General features: G+C 41.2%; 1 protein-coding gene across 3 annotated transcripts in view; it reads right to left on the bottom strand.

The window, feature by feature from the left end:
- Nucleotides 1-4303: 4303 nt before the first annotated feature.
- gabra2b (gamma-aminobutyric acid type A receptor subunit alpha2b) overlaps nucleotides 4304-17398 on the bottom strand; it is a 31527-nt gene continuing 18432 nt past the window's right edge. For all 3 annotated transcript variants that reach the window (XM_077021815.1, XM_077021816.1, XM_077021817.1), the window contains 3 exons: nucleotides 14891-15043; nucleotides 10527-10729; nucleotides 4304-6841 (listed from right to left, as the gene is read on the bottom strand). In XM_077021815.1, coding sequence (XP_076877930.1) covers nucleotides 6536-6841; nucleotides 10527-10729; nucleotides 14891-15043 — 662 coding nt within the window. In that variant the 3' untranslated portion in view covers nucleotides 4304-6535. The remainder of the gene's footprint in view (nucleotides 6842-10526; nucleotides 10730-14890; nucleotides 15044-17398) is intronic.

The following is a 17398-nucleotide window of genomic DNA, read 5'->3' as shown; positions in this document are numbered from 1 at the left end:
CAAACTGCATGGAACTGATGTCTTTATGAATATTGATTTCTTAACTGTGAAATGGAACGCCTTTATTAAAACTGTAGTATAGGGAAAGTAGTTTGGAGATCTACCGCAAAGTACTTCTGGCAGAGCGTGGCGCGGAGGCCAGAGTAGTATAGGGAAGATTAATGTCCACAGTCATTACACCTCCTCAAATGAAGAACCTCTAATCCAAACCTCTCTATTTTTGCTGATTAAATTACGTAAGACTGCTCAATGTTTCAGTGCGTTTTGCACAACTTGCTGTTTTCTAACAAGGAGCTTAATGGCAAAATTCACAACAGGTGTTTGATTCATGAATCGGTCAATACATTTTCTGGTTCAATTAGAATTGCTGTTTAAATAGTCCTACTCATCATACTGTTCACATTTTGACATCGTGAGACCAAGGTGATACAGTTGATTAACAGTATCTTTCCCTTGAGTCACTTCAAACAGTAAATTCCCAGATGAAAGTGGCCACTGACCTTAGAGTGTCATCAGCAGGTTGCAACACGGGTACAGAGAGACTAGAAGAGTCACATAAAGGCATAGAAGGGGACGTCATTTGGCCACATCCTTACTCATCACCGTTTTATTGCTAACAGTGCCCTGCAGAAGCAGATGATGGCATTTATGCCACACAACTCGTCGAGCTGTAACTAATGCTCAATGGCACATAAGTTATTGAGACATTGACACTTTTGTTGGTGTATACCCACCACTGCTTGGCTTTTGTGTAAATAAATTGTTTGAGATGAGGACATTACATGCTTCTACTTAAATACCCTACTTTTATGATGACTTCACTGTGGCCTGAACATTTTTTCATGTTTTCCATAAATTTCACGCAACTTACTTTGTTCAGTAATGTTTGTGCACATGCACTGAACAAATGAATTTTTCATAATTAATCATAATGGGACAAAACAGCATGCTTACAGACATTTCCACAGGCTAACTTTATAAAGTGTACACTGCAGTGTGGTGGTTGTCATTCTGAAGCTTCTGTTATAGCTCAAGTGGCATTCCACTTCAAACATTTGCATCTGGGCTTTGACTTGTTCCAAATCTTGTGTGCATTTCACCAGTTCATTCACACTTTTAATTCATTCACATGTGTAGTGACAAAAATTTAACTGAGAACACTAAACTTCACATTGACATTGTAAGACTGGATCTAATTTAGGTGAGATATGACATTTAAGAGATTATAAACAAATCCTTTTAATTACATTTGAATATTTATTTTGCTTTTGCATGACAATTACCTAATCCTGAGGCAAACCAGGTCACTTCACAGATGTCGGTCTGGAACTTGACTTCACAGATTTGCATACTTAATGTCACAATTTGGCATGTTACATCCTCACTTAACTGTACAGGACTGTGCTTTTATATCAGTTGGCATTACTGTTCAATTGACCAAACCACAGTAAACAAAGTGGCACAAACTTTAACCATCGTGCACGAATAACTTTGTTGGTACAGTATTGCTTATTTTATGATAATGTTTCTTTGATCACATCTTACAGCTTCCAAAAATAAATAATCATGTGACGGTGGCAATTACCATCAACTGCTCAGGCTTGTCAGTTTAGTGGGGGATGCTGAGAAATGCCTAACTCTAATCATGGAGACGATACCTAATAAAGTGTGACACATTAATCTGGCTGCATTTTAATGATCGTGCTCGATACAACAGTGGCCAGAAACAGCGGCACAGTATTTTCCCTTTAACGCATCTTCCCATTAAACCAACATAAAATGGAACCAAAATAAAATGGATATGCCAACATGCCTGTTGGTATGAGTAGGTATGATGGCTAAATTTGTGTAGGAACCAGACAGGATCGTCCAATGTGCACTATAATATGGTGATTTGCTGATCTTGTAGGTAATACTATGTGCTTTTAGCCAAAAGTGTTTAGGGTTGAAACATTATCAGAGGTGTCCATTCCAGGTTCAGAAAGTAAAAGTCCACACCAGGATTTTGCTCAGGCTTCCTGAATTGTGTTGATTCCACTAATCTTACCTGGATTGCACTAATTAGAAAATCTAGCAAGCTAGAGTAAAAGTAAAAGTAAAAGTAAAGTAAAATTCCTCACCAGGATTTTGCTCAAGCTTGCTAGATTTTCTAATTAGTGCAATCCAGGTAAAATTAGTGGAATCAACACAATTCAGGAAGCCTGAGCAAAATCCTGGTGAGGACTTTTACTTTCTGAACCTGGAATGGACACCTCTGAACATTATGGATGTTTTTTTATGCAGTTTACTCAGATCTTCACCATTGATGGATCTAAACTCATGAAAACAACCAATTATCAAAATAGCCCATTCACTTGCCAAGCAATTGCCTTTGAACCAGAAATTCAGACAACTGTCAAGAAGAAAAGTTTTAGCTGCGTTCAAAGGCGAGTAGGGGAACGTGTTATGTAGCCTACTGCTGACATCTTAAGCGCTTGGTATCCATCAGAGCCGTGGACACGGACATGGACTCCCTCGTTTCCCGGCACCAGCTGACGCTCCAAACAGCAATCTGTTTATGGAAGCCCTCCGCGGGCTGATGCACGCCTGCACCGGGCCGCCGCTGTGCCTACTCGTCGCTGTAATGAGTTTGCGGTAATGCGAGAACACGAGTCCTCACTTTGTTAGAGCTCGGCTGAAATGCGTTAAAAATAGTCCACCTGGAGCGACCATCTGTGTGAACCTAGTGTTTATGCCGAGAGAGGATCAGTCCACTTAGCATGCTAATAGGCCAAACTGACCTGGCTTGGGTCTGTTACACAATACGACATTTTGTAATGTCCTGGTATTTCCTAGCAAGACCTATTTTTTTCAGATAAACTATGAGAAAAACAGGTTCTCATGAGTTCCACCATGGTGTAAATTTTGACCCCGTGGTAATTCCAGAAGTGTGGATGCCACACGTGAAGTTTCAGGCAGTAAAATCTGTGTGATCACAGCCCTGTGGATGTTTAATTTGAATAAAAGAAATGGAGAGGCTTGTTTCTGACACACATGGCCCAATCCCTCACAAGCTATACTGCTGTCCACAAAAGCAGGCTGCATTTTTTAAAGCATATTGTTTATTACATTAAAGCCCAACTAGGTAATACGATAAAGAAAACTAATAAAATCGGAAATTTTAATGTCTGCTTGGCCATTTTGCCTGTCAAATAAGTAACATTAAAATGTCATTTGAAATGGCAGTGTACTTTTTAAGTAAGTGCATTTATTTATGGCCAAAAATATTACTTGTGTGTATTTGAGTGTAAATTATAATATGTCTGTCTGAGGAGACACTAGTCTATTTCATGTTTCTCTTCAATCTCTCCTGCTTCGTCTGTGACTCAGAGTAAGGTGAAACGATGTATAGTTGAGCTGAAGTAGACATGTTCTGTTAGCTGGTGCGCCTATCACTGACTGATGAAGATGTCTTTGCTAAGTATAATGACCTGCTCTTCTTCCGCCATTTTTAGAACTCCATTTTCGGGGCTTTAATCAGACAATTCCATCACAGACATGTCAGTCTGACACGGATGAGACGGACAGCTGTGTCACCCTCCAGCGTAGGAGTGCGACCGGACATTTTTGTTCTCCATCTAAAGGTGAAGTGTCGCTTGACTTGAAAGCAAACCAAACAACACAAAATTAGGGTGTCATTTTGTTTGCTGCATCCTTTTTCAAATACCATTTGAAATACCATAGGGAATAATGTCTAGGAAACTTGTCCCTGCAGAAAACAGCTGTTTGTATTGGTGAGAAATCGTAAGTGTCACTAAGGTATTCGTTGTCTAGTTAATGTGTCTGTTGATACCTAATGAACTCTTGTGCAGAGATGTTGTGCCCAGGTTTAATAAAGTGATCAAAGTAAAATTTGATCTAAGTTTTGCCAATTGCAAGTAGTGCACTTAGGGAAAGTAGGAGCACAACCAAATATATGTATTTAATTACATTAGGGAAGATATGATCCAAGATGATGACTTAATTGTGGCAAACATACCCATACTTCTCTCGCATGGTTGGACACTCGCCCCCCTGTGGAGCAATTTACCATTTACAGCCCTTTTAAAACAATCAACCTGCGTCAATTACAGAGAGTCAAATAGAATTCCTTCTTATAGACGTTGTTTCTTAGACAGGGTATGATTATAACCTGAGTGAGTATGCTATTGTACTTTGCTTTGCCTGACAATAGACTTAAGTGGCTTAAGTTAGTTATTCTAATAGTATGCAAAAATGTTACGCCATGGGAATCTTGCTTAATGCAAATACATCAGATACGTCATTAACTGTATTCTGCTCTTTATTTAGTAAGAAGCATTTGAAACAGGACCAAGAACGAGAGAACAAATTTTTCTGTTCAGAACATAATGTGAAACCCAGCAGCATAGAAGGAAGAATTGACATTGGTTAGATCCCCTGTCCAAATACCAGTGCTTTAAGGAGCATACCAAATGTGATGAACTTACAATTGAACTGGTGCAAGTGATTAACAGAAAGTAATAATAGAAAATGCAGATCCCAGGGAAGGAGCAATGCGTCCACCAGCTCTTGTCTTCAACGTCAGCATGAACTGGTAAATATGTGAGTGTTTCCCTGTGTGAGCATATTTTCCAGGTCTTTCTACAAGAGAAATGAAACAATTAAACGAGCCTTTTACGAAGCATTATTACATTCCGGCATGTATGCAGCTGTGGTCAGCGATGCAGTTTCATCTCTCACTGTCACTTTTTTATTGCTCAGACATATTTCTGCATAACCATAATGTATGATTCTTACACACTATTAAAGCTAATTTGAAAAAAATAAACAAAATCCCCAACAAACCCTAAAGCCGTGCATTGTTTATGAAGAGCTGACTGTGATTCAAATGGATATGCAAAATAAATTGGGAAAAAAAATCAATGGACCATTAGATCGATAGTTAGACAGCTAAATAAATATATGAAGATAAAAGTATATAACATACATAAACAAATAAATAAATAAACGAACACGAAAACATATTTCAATTTTGATTCTAAAACTGACTGGTCATTTTTTTTTTTATCACAGCCAAGTTCCGCAACATGCTTTGCCTATGTGACTACACCCTCCCTTAATCTTTAGGTTAGAAATGTAACAAAATGTTATAACTACAATATTTGTGACATTTTTTATAACTCCATAGTGTTTATACTATGAACTCCTGTACCGATTAATTAAACCTTTTGTTGACTGCTATTCGAATGCTAATCAAATACATAACTTCATAATCCAGCATAACCTGGACCTAAATAAAGAAATATAAAAAAATATTGAACTTTCATTTTAGAGGGTAAACAACTCTGGTAAACATGCATTGTTTGAAGCACTTGTAGGTGTTTTGGTCCACATTAAGCCACTGAAGTAAAACACAGTCACGCAGTTAAAATAACAATATTTAAATAAAATATAAAATTAAATGCAAGCATTACAATACCTAATTGATCACTCTCATTTATCAGGGTAAAAATACATGATACTATCCATGATAATAAAATAATACAATCTGACTCAAAAGCAAAGTAATAAATAAGTAAACACACATACGTACAGCTGTATGTAGAGAGGCTTGCTGAAAATGCTTATCTGTCCAAATGAATTGTTCTAATGGAGCAATGTGGCAGAAAATGAATCTATATTCTGACCTGTTTTTCCCAAAAGGATTTACATCACATGGGTTATAAACAGAGTGCACTTAAAGCTAATACTGCCCTTAATCTAATCATAGCCTGATCTGAACCCAATTACATGCAATGCATTATGTTCTGTGGGCTTGTTGAGGCCTGTTCAGAAGTGAGCATAAGCTGTTACATTCTTAATGTACTGTAATAGACTGAAATGAATAAATTAGATTTCCTCACAAAAAGAGTAGGACTTTAGCAGCTGTTGATGCCTGATACCTTCTGCTTCCTGTGTTTCCATTCGTTTTATGTTGGTCTTCACCAAAAATGTGAATTTCAAAAATGTGAACTGTTACCACTTATTGGTCTTGAATGAACATAAACGGTGGTCAAAAACAAGCACCATTACAAAAAACGCAACAGTTACAACAAAGTAAAATAATTAATAACCAAAAATAATATATCATGTACAGAACACTACAATCTGCTAGTCTAGGTCACAGAAAAAGGTCAGAAGGTCAGAAGATTTCAGGAGAACCCAAAACCACTGGAAACATTCACAGAATAGCTTCATAAAAACACGCCAAACCAGGTTGGGAAACAAAACATAACAGGGAGAAAAAGAACATACACGGCATATAAGTTTATCCATAAATACATATTTACAAAGGCCAAGATCATTTCAAAAGCATTGCAGAAAAGGGTGTAGAAAAGGGAGAGAGAAAGAGAGGCTCTCTGCAATTATCCCCTGCTTGGTGGCCTGGTAACGATGACGTGCTCACGGGCGTGAACCGGCGTATGAGTCCCTGGATGTTTTTTGGCTTTCACTTTAATCCTGAGCAGTACGTCTTCGGCGTTACTGCGGAGCGTTCCTAGTAGGAAGGTACCATATCTTTGATAACGGGTTCTCTGTTTAAGTAGGTGGCCCAGTAAACCAGGTTAAAGGTCCCGAACAGCACGGGAAACATGATACGAGACATGCGGTCGATCTTGCTCACGCTGTTGAAGGTCTTCTTGTTCTCGGCTGGCTTGCTCTCCGCCTTGGCCTTGATTGGCTCTGCCACACCTCCCTTAGCGATGGTGGGGAGGACGGAGTCCTTGGCGATGGTGGGGGCGTAGTTAGCAACAGCCACTGCGTACGCGTTGTTTTTCTTAATCACAGACGCTTTCTCTTTCTTCTGCAGAAACCAAAAAAAGAGCATTTCTACCTTCTAAAACTAATCATTTTTCTAAAACAGACTACTTTAGAAATAAATGTGTAAGTGGTACAAGGCTCGCATAGTGCTAAGTAGTGATATAGATGGGATGCACACAGGGATTCCTAGTATTTCATGTTTGATGGTCAGAAGTTTGAAGTGGTTGCAATTTGGTCATCGCTGGAATTCGAGTAAACATAATGGTGCGACACCATGGGAAATGTTTGAATGCTCGTGTTTGCTGCTCTATTTGTATTCTCCACATACAACCACCAATCACATTCTCCTTCACACCAGATGAAAGATAAAAGGGCACCTCCCCACTAGCAGATAGGCACACCTCTCTCTTCCACCTCTCTCATGTGCCAATGGTAGGGACATTATAATAACAGAGATGGAGGAAGAGGGTAATGTTGCAATCTAAATGCACAATGGCCGCGAAGAGAGACAGCGTTGTTTATTGGCCTTAATGTTATGGATCTAACTGGGTAATTGCTTCATAAATGCCTCTTATGATTTGTGATACATAATGATCAGTGTGGGATATGAAACCTAATATTAGATTAGGCTGAAAGGATTGAAGGATGAGCAAAAACCAGCTAACCAATTAACCAATCAATTAACCAACCAAAAAAAAAAAAACAAAAAACAAACAACATACTTTAATAAGTGTATAACACGTTTCCTATCCTAACACAAGTTGTCCTGTAGTGTCTTTAGATAGAACAGCGTTTATTTATTTATAAGAAGGGTAAAAAATATTGATTACACAAACTTTTTATTTTCATATGTCAGGCAAGCTGAACAGCTGAACTGTCACTTCTGTTTGGCTGACTGACATTTACTTAGAATTATTTGATGAAAGCAAAGGACAGACTCATGAATAAGCCATGACTTCACCGTATAGACCCATAAACTGACTGACAGCAGCAGGAAAGATCCAGATGGATCCTGAAGAAGCTCGTGTAAATCGAGAGGAAAAAACTTGATAGGATCTCAATTAGTTTTGCTGAATAGATGCAGGCAGGTTTGACAGCATGTCAGGAGAAATGTAATTTTCAGAGTTGACCCATACTGGATTCTAGTACTGGTTGTGTTAAAGGTCATTTAAAATTGGAAATTGAGCTCACACTAATTTATTAGGCATTGCACCTCACAGTCTGTCAGCAGATAGCTTTTGGGTAAATGGTATATCATACGAAGTAATTCCTTTTGAGTCATTATGCTAGATTAGGCTGTAGATCGTCTAAAATAATTTTATTTTATGTGAAGGAAGTAGAGCAGTGTGATTTGTCTGTTGGAATGATTAGCAACTAAAAAGTTATTTACTGATGGTCTGATCTGATGCCTTAACCGACCTGAATTAATTAATACAGGATAGTAAAAACTAAGTCACTAAGGTCATGTTTACATTTATAGTTCGATTCTCTTGGTCTGTTGCTTTTTGGTCCTGGTTCGCTTACACTTTTACCATCAGACCAAAAGATCTAAACAGAAGTCATACGGATATGGTCACACCCTGTTTCAACAACATTTATATGTATATTTTGTGGCAACTATGATAATGCCAACCGAACTAGAACAATTCTCTACACTAGGCTAAACTCACTTGTGGGGCTTGTATATATTGGGTTTTTTTACCAGTTTAAAACTCAGGATGAGCTGGCAGATGCATTAAGCAGGCAGAAGAGTGCTATGAATACCTCCACGGCAGGAAGTGCATTCTGGGGCATTGTTGTACCACATGTTAATGAGGCATTTTACCTCCTCAGTGCTACACGTTAGCCCGTTGTTCATTCTGTGTTCTGGGCCAGTTCTTATGCCATTACCTCCTGTGTTTGGTCCATTTGGTTCCTTTGGTACATTGAACTCATCCTTGATATTATTAATAATAGCCACGATAACATCGCAACATCATAATCTAAATTAGTGGTGTCAAACTAATTTTCACTGTGGGCCACATCAGCATAATTGCTGCCCACAGAGGGCCATATGTAACTTACAAATGCAACTACTCTCTAATGTTAAATAACTCAGAATTTATTACTTATTCAAGTTAAAAATATTACATATATATTTGCATAGATGTAAAAATTTTTTTGCTTGTGCTCTATTATAACATAAATCCTTTTAATATGTTAGGTTATGAAACCCACATTACTCCATGAATCAATGATCAAACTATAAGTGAATAAAGAAAAATAACATCAAAGATATCACATTTATTTTGTTCAAAACTTGAAATATCAAATAACTGTGAAAATAGCCATTGTGCTTCAACAATGCTCCCTCTGGAAAAAAAAACATTCAGAGGGAGCGCGCACAATTTCTGCAGCTACAGCAACGCTAGCTTTTACTCCCGCATTGTTTGTGGTTGTGGCTTTTGGCAAAAACATTCTTTTAAATTTTTCTGCAAATTGTTTTTCTTGATGCCTAATTTTGGCATACTTAGCTCCATGTTTGGTCTCAAAATGCCGACGTTGATTGTACTTTTTGACAACCGCCGCGGCTTCACCACACAAAAAACTGACCTGTCTTTCTCCTTGAAGCACAGACATGTATTCACTTTCCCATCTTTCTTGAAACACTCTTCCATCTGCATCAATTATTCTCTTCCTGGACATTTTGGGATCACTATCTGTATTCCTCCATTACACTTATTGGGAAAATCGCATCGATGTGGAAACACTGCAGTGTGGAGAGCCCGTCACTTTCATGGGTAACATAATTGTAAGAAGTTTTTAGTCACTGCACATAGTTGACTTTTTTTTTGACAATTAGGCATTTTAAGCTCTCGCAGGCCTTGAGTTTGACACCCTTGGTCTAAACTCTGGTAATGTGCTTTTGAATAGATACCAATTGAATTGAATTGGTACAAATAGAATAGATCTAAAATATAACACAAACTTTCCACCAATATTTAATGTCATGTCTGTAACATCTTGGTTCCTGTCACCGATTTATGAAGTTTTATGAAGTTCTGTTTGAGTATTGTTGTCTCGGTCCATGCCTAAGTTCTCCCTTGGGCTGTCCTATGTGTAGTGTGCATGTACATTTGTCTGTGTGTTTGTTAGCCTGTTTGTTACTCCGTGTGTGTGTGTTACTTGTTTAACCTGTCTTGTTAGTGTATCTGTATTTATGTGAGCACCTGTGTCGTGTTAAATGCTCCTCTGTGTCTGACTCCGGTCCAGTTTGCATGCTACCGTATTGTCGTACGCTGGGTATAATTCTGCTCTCGTTTTGGCATTCTGATTTCCTTTCAGCATCACATTTATGAGTTTTACCGCACCTGTTTTTTTTCTATATTCTGGTTGACTATATTGTTTGGTTCCATGTTCTAGAGTTTTATGGTTTTTAATTTTGTGTTTGTTTTGATTTGTGTTTATTCCATCCATTTAGGATTTCCTTGTCTTGCCTGTGTATTGACCCGGACAGCTGACAATGACCATGGTTCTTGGAAAAACCTTATAAAAGAATATTCAGTGCTTTCATCCAACTACCTCCATTGGCATTGGCATTACCCGATGACCTCTCTAGACATCACGGTGACCTCTCTCCACATCACTCTTAAATGCAGTGAACTGCCCGTAATGTTAATGAGTCAGATCATTATATTATCCATAACATGCATTAGAAAGGCTGCAGGGTAATTACGTGAGTTCATTACCTTGTCATTGACCACACTCTTGCCGTCCCAGGCCCAGCCGCGCTTGGTGAAATAGTTGACCGTAGCGAATTCGATGAGGGCAGAAAACACGAAGGCATAGCACACCGCGATGAACCAATCCATGGCTGTGGCATAGGCCACTTTGGGGAGGGAGTTACGGGCACTGATGCTCAGGGTCGTCATGGTCAGCACAGTGGTCACACCTGAGGAGGTCAGAGAAACGCAGGGAGACAGAGGAAGAACAAAATCCCCATTACTAAGAACACGACCAAAACATGATTGTAACGTGTGAACGAAGAGGCGACGCATTAATGAATTCGCTGTTTGAAAAACAACAGCGGCATTCTGGGAAATAAAAAGCATCTCCAAACACAGCATCACAGTGACTTAAGTCTTCACTTAACCTCTAATTATCCCTAATTTTCCCCATTTCTCTCTTAAACCCTCAAAACAGCATTCAGCACCAATATTTATTTTTAGATCATGGCTTGAAAATTAGGCAAGCATACTTTGAATCCTCTTGGCCTAGTTATTGGTTTAGTAGAGTATAATAATTAAATGACAGCCACCATATCTTCTAACGGTGCTGAGACTAAACATTCATCTTAATGAATCTCCACCTGAGGGTTTTCCCAGCATTCAGTTCACCAATCACAGGTGTCAAAAATATACCCCAAATCCCAAAAAAGACACCTGCTCCAGGTTTAGAATGACAAATATGTAAAGACGACATGGCATTAGAATGCATGGTCAGGGAGGAGAGAATGGGGGTGAGAGCAGTGCTAATACAAAGTGACTGCACAGAAATCGCGTGATCTGTTTGTCGAAACGCTCCAAATCGCCTCATTCATATTGATGATAAATGCAGAATGCGGCGCTATTGTTCAAGACGCATTAGACTCGAGCCAGAGGGGATGTGACATAGTTTAGCTGTAACGGAGGTGTACACCCCTGAGACTGGAGAAAAATGACAGATAACCGATGTCTGCACCGTCTGCTAATGAGTCGGGGGGAGGGGGGGGGGGGGGGGGGGGGGAGGGTGACTGTTGCTCTGGAGATTCCATTTCTATTCTTTGCAGTTCTGGAACCCCATTCCGTTATTGTGGATGACAAGGGGCCTCAGATTTAAATTACAGAAATACTTTGTGTTGGAGGGAAAAACAATATCATGCAATTAAATGTGTTAGGTACAGTGACTGACCTGCAGATAACTGCTAAAACTAGCAGCGGTATGAACCCACGAGATATGAAGAGACATTATCAGCAGAGTTTAAATTAAGAAGAAAGAATTCAAAACACAACAAAGCTTAGCGGTACTTGATGCAATGCTGTTCCCCAGAAGAGATGATTACAAAGTGCAGGACGCAAGATGAACACGAGCTCTGTGCACAAACATTGATGTCAAACGCTCGTAGAACATCGGCAGTAAAATCAAACGTCATATTTTTCATGATGCGTCTGTCTTCCACATTTATCAGGTTAAATCACTGATCTCCAAATGTGTAGGTGATCGTGACCAGGGTTAACACCAAATGCCAAGGTTCTAAATGATAGTTTTGTGGCAGGGCTGAGATGTCCAGATCAAGAACTTTCTTGTACGTCAGAACAATGAACGTGTGGATAAACAACCAGTCCCAGCAGCTGATGGCACAGACGTTTGGATCAGCATTTTTTCACATGTTAATTCATTCAAGGTTATGTTTAGATTTGTATCCAAAGTCGGCTTGAGACCCAACTGCCCTGTTGCCCCAACTTGGATAAAATTAAAGAGCTTCTTTATTATACATGCCATTATACTGTAGATGTGGGTTACTATCCTGGATTACAGTCTAGAAGACATAGGGTACACTGATGATTTATAATGTAGTATAATTTATAATGCAATTATAAATAATTTAGAATGAAGGGATTCCTAACTCCCACGCAGCTGACATAAGTCAGAAAAACACTAAAAGTCAGATATGCTACAGAGTGAAGATCTGTCTTTGATCACATGGTTAGAGTCTTCTGCTTTGCCAAGATGGGCATAAATGAGGTTGTCAACTGGATGGGAAGACGATGTCATAATAGTGTGCGTTTGGCAAATCTGCTGCTTTTTCCATGACTCTCTACAAGCATGCAGGGTATGTGGCCCAATAAACCGCAGGTAGGTGAAGTCACAAACAAAACTGCACCAGACAACATGCATTAGTCAGAGCGAACAGCGATTTGTCCTTGTGTTTAATCATCAAAGGCAGCTGAAGTTCTCTGCCTGCTCCCGTAACTGACTCACACCCAATGTGTTCTGAGTTTCAAAACTTTTATAACACATCCAAACCACAGTTAAGCAGTCAAATTAGCGAAACATCGTTAAATGAGTTTAACAACCAGAGGCTTACAAACATTGTGACTCTGATATTCCATCTGGCTACGCCAACGTCCACGTGGCATTTTGAATACGCTAGGCTTCTGTCTGTTGAACATGTTGTGTGTTTTGGTTTTCTGCCACGACTCACACAGGTGCCTCTGTATCACATTCACCTGTGTGGTGTCGTATTCTTGTGTTGTCCCAATATAAGTCCTTTGTGTTGGCTTTCTTCAGGATTACACATTCATGTTCTTCATCTTTAGAAGAATCATTAAATCCCTTCAGCTGAAATCTTGCCTTGGCTTCCTTCCTGTTCAATCTATCTTCGCCCATGACATTGTGGAGTCGTTATGCCTGCTTTGTGATGATATCATTGAAGCTGCAAGCTGAATTCTGAAAAGACTGAGTCTACTTTTTGCCAAGGGACAGGAAGAGGAAACAGCTACAGGTTTATGGATGAGTTACATTAAGCTCAAAGTTGGAGCAGCTCCCCTGAAGCTGGCTGGTGTTCACCTAGTCTGGCTGTGCCAAGTATTAGCTCACGATCAGCGCGGACAATAACATCTGGAGAAAAGTCTGTCTCTGAAGTACAGAGACAGCAGATAAGAGAGAAAGAAAAAGAGACACAGACAGCTGGACAACTGCCAGAATGGCTCCAGGGAGAAAGAGTTTAAGCAGAAGAAAGACGAAAAGGTACAGAGAGAAAAAGAGGGCTGAGTTAAAAAGGGGCGAGAGACACAGGCAGAGGAAGAGAGAAAGAGACTGAAAGACAGAGAGAAACGGAGGGGGCTCCCGTCCTGAACATTATCTGCTTAGCAGCAGAAAGCTGACAGAATTGCCACAGTAACAGGATAGAACCTCATAATCCCTTCCAAAATTCTCAGTAAGCTGTCTAATTTTTCCACACTAAACACCTCAACCTGGAGAAATTCACTTAGAAAAACTCAACAAAAGACAGGGGATTCTTTTCTTTACCCAACAAGTTAAAGAACACCTTCGCTGATAATTTTTACATTTTTCACTTTTCATCTAAGAATACCTGGATATATTCTTTATGTTTACAACCTAAAGATTTCAGAATCAAGGTCTCATAGTTTTTGCTTAGCCAAGCCAGTTCACACACATTTCTTCCTAATATGCCATAGAAGATGAAGTGCTTTGGATTTTCGTCATGAACAGGGATCACTGCACAGCAACACTATATAACCTTCAGCCATAAACAGCATCGTAAATCATAAGCCCGGTGTGACTGGTTTATCTGTGATACCCGCCACCTTCCAATGGTGACTTAGTGATATAGACTGAGGGTAGACTACACATTTCCATACTGCCCGAGTGCCCATGTATGGAAATGTTAGCGTGTGTGTTATGCAACATTTTGTGTAGTGTGAGTGTAACAGCACGTTAAGTGAGCTATAGGAGATCACAGTTTGGCAGGGACTGGAACGGTCTAGGATACCAACAGGATGAATCACGCAGGGCAGTATGGGTAATCTTTCCACGCTGGTTGTAGTTTCTGTTTGCAGGACTTTGACCCCACTGATGCGTGCCCTTTCATCTCATTAATCCACTCATATGGGGGAGTGCTTAAACATATGTTCAACTTGTGTGGTAAACTTCTCTCCTTTCTCAACAATCAGGAAAGTATTTTGACGCATCTGAAAAGTGTTTGCTCATTGAGAGTTTGTTGGTTCAAACCCCAGTGATGGAACATCCCTCTGTGAGTCCAAGTGACACGGTGAGATCACGGTGACACTAGCCAATCAGGGATGCCTGTGCGCTCATGGTTTCTGACCATGTGAGTGCGTTTGGCTGTCCTGTGTCGTGGTGTGGGCGGCGGCTTGAGACAGGTGCAGTGCTCGGCTTGTCGTGTCTGGGAGGAAGCACATGCTCACTGCAGCCTCCAGGGCTGGTAGGTGTCTCATGACAGGGGAAGGCTAGCTAGCTAATTGGTGGGAATTGGCATAACGACTAAATTGGGAGGAAGTGTGTTTAAAATGAAGGTTGTGGGACTCACCAAAAACAGTCCTGGCAGGCACAGACTCCCGGTTGAGCCAAAAAGACACCTGGGAGAGGATGACGGTCATGATGCACGGGAGGTACGTCTGAATCACAAAGTACCCAATCTTCCGCTTCAAATGGAAGTGGGCCGTCATTACCGTGTACTCTCCTGCGCGGGGGGGAAGCAGACACACAGTGAGTTACACACACGTTATAAACATTAAGACCATCGATGGCGGTATTTGGACGTCATGAATCTACCGCATAACACTGCATTTCATACAGGCCAAGGGGAGAAAAGCTTTCTGGGTCCACTCAAATGCTCTTCTGCGTTCTTACTGTGTATTGATTGAAGATTACTTGATACCATTACGAGGTATGCGAGGAGATCTGAGGAGGAGACGGTGGGTTGCAGTCCGGAAAATGTTGTGGCAAACAGCAGGAAGTGGTTTTAACGCATTAGCGCTGCGTAATTTACACGTCTCAGTAGCCTTCTGAGCTGCAACGACATGGCACACACCACCTGCCCTAAAACAGAGGATCCCTCCAGAAGACTGTCCACCAGACAGAAGGAAGGGGAGAGAGAGATAGAGAGAGAGAGGGAGAGAGAGAGAGAGAGAGAGCAAGATGTGTGTTGCCCATGGCAACTGAAGAGAGAAATGTATCTGGATTCTTAGGGTTCAGTGGAGGGTGCCTTGATGCTGTCACTGAGAGGGAAACTCCTTCCGTTTTCTTCTGGGTGAACGTGCAGAGGGATTTTGCTCCACTCTAATCCTCTAAGACACAGTACCTTCTCGTCTCTATGCAGGTCCAGACGCATGCGTGGCGTTTTGCGTGGAGCAGTTTAGCACAAATGAGCTCCAGGATTCTCGATTCTTAATTGGATGTGCCAGGTCTCTCCTGGTGCCTGTGTGCATGGTGAATATAAAGGAGGATCAAGTGGTGTGTGTGTGTGTGTGTGTGTGTGTGTGTGTGTGTGTGTGTTTATGTGTGTGTGTGTGTGTGTGTTTATGTGTGTGTGTGTGTGTGTGTTGCAAAAAAGGGTAAAGGAGGCAGAAGGCAGCAAAAGGCAGAAAGTAAGAAAGGGAGGTACAGAGGGAGAGGAAAATCACACGTGTGTGCATGCACACGTGTGTGTGTGTGTGGCAGCTTAAGTCACTGTAGCGTGAACATGGTAATTATGCACGTGGACAACAGCAGTAAGTGTAACGGACAGGACAGCAGAGCGGGTTGTGAACAAGGGCACGTCCAAGCTTGCTGGCAGGCAAGATCTACAGCTGTTGACTCGTGTACACACACACACACACACACACACACACACACACACACACACACACAAGCACAAGCACAACCACTCACACACACACACAAGCACAACCACTCACACACACACACACACACACACACACACACACACACACACACAAGCACAACCACTCACACACACACACACACACACACACACACACAAGCACAACCACTCACACACACACACACACACACACACACACACACACACACACACACACACAAGCACAACCACACACACACACACACACACACACACACACACACACACACACACACACACACACACACACTCAAACACACACACACACACACACACACACAAGCACAACCACTCACACACACACAAGCACAACCACTCACACACACACACCCACACACACACACACACAAGCACAACCACTCACACACACACACAAGCACAACCACTCACACACACACACCCACACACACACACACACACACACACACACACACACACACACACACACACACAAGCACAACCACTCACACACACACACAAGCACAACCACTCACACACACACACCCACACACACACACACACACACACACACACACACACACACACACACACACACAAGCACAACCACTCACACACACACACACACACACACACACACACACACACACACACACACACACACACACACACACACACACACACACACACACACAGGCACTCTCTCTCCTTCTCATGCTCCTAATTTCACCCTCTCTTTCAATCTCTGGTGCTCCAAACATCAACAACAAATCTAACACGTATGCGCACCCCCCCCCCCCCCCCCCCCCCCCCTAAATTGTGGTACCGTCACCATGGCGATCACTGTTTGAAATGCAAATGGCTTCGCGTTGTGCAAGGCGGCACTGTGCGGATTTGCTTCTTTAATGGAAGGATGATTCAGGGACGTTTCACCCTGATCATCTGAAAAAAATGAACATTTCTGCGGGCCCTAAAACCTGGGCACAAAAACCAAGGAGCAAACAAGGAGAGGAGCAGAAGAACAGAGCCAGAAACAAGACAGAACTTATTGAACATGGAGTCTCCATGGACCCAGCGATCATCTTCTAACACTGCAGCATTTACACACATGGAGGTAGTTCTGGATGAAGCATCATCTCAAACCACGACTCACTACAAAACCCAATTAGTTCACACAGCCCCGATGCTTCATAGAGATCCACAGCCTTGAACCGT

This window comes from Brachyhypopomus gauderio, chromosome 11, assembly GCF_052324685.1.
Source record: "Brachyhypopomus gauderio isolate BG-103 chromosome 11, BGAUD_0.2, whole genome shotgun sequence".
In the NCBI taxonomy this organism is placed as follows: domain Eukaryota; kingdom Metazoa; phylum Chordata; class Actinopteri; order Gymnotiformes; family Hypopomidae; genus Brachyhypopomus; species Brachyhypopomus gauderio.
This window is presented reverse-complemented; position numbering and strand designations above follow the sequence as displayed.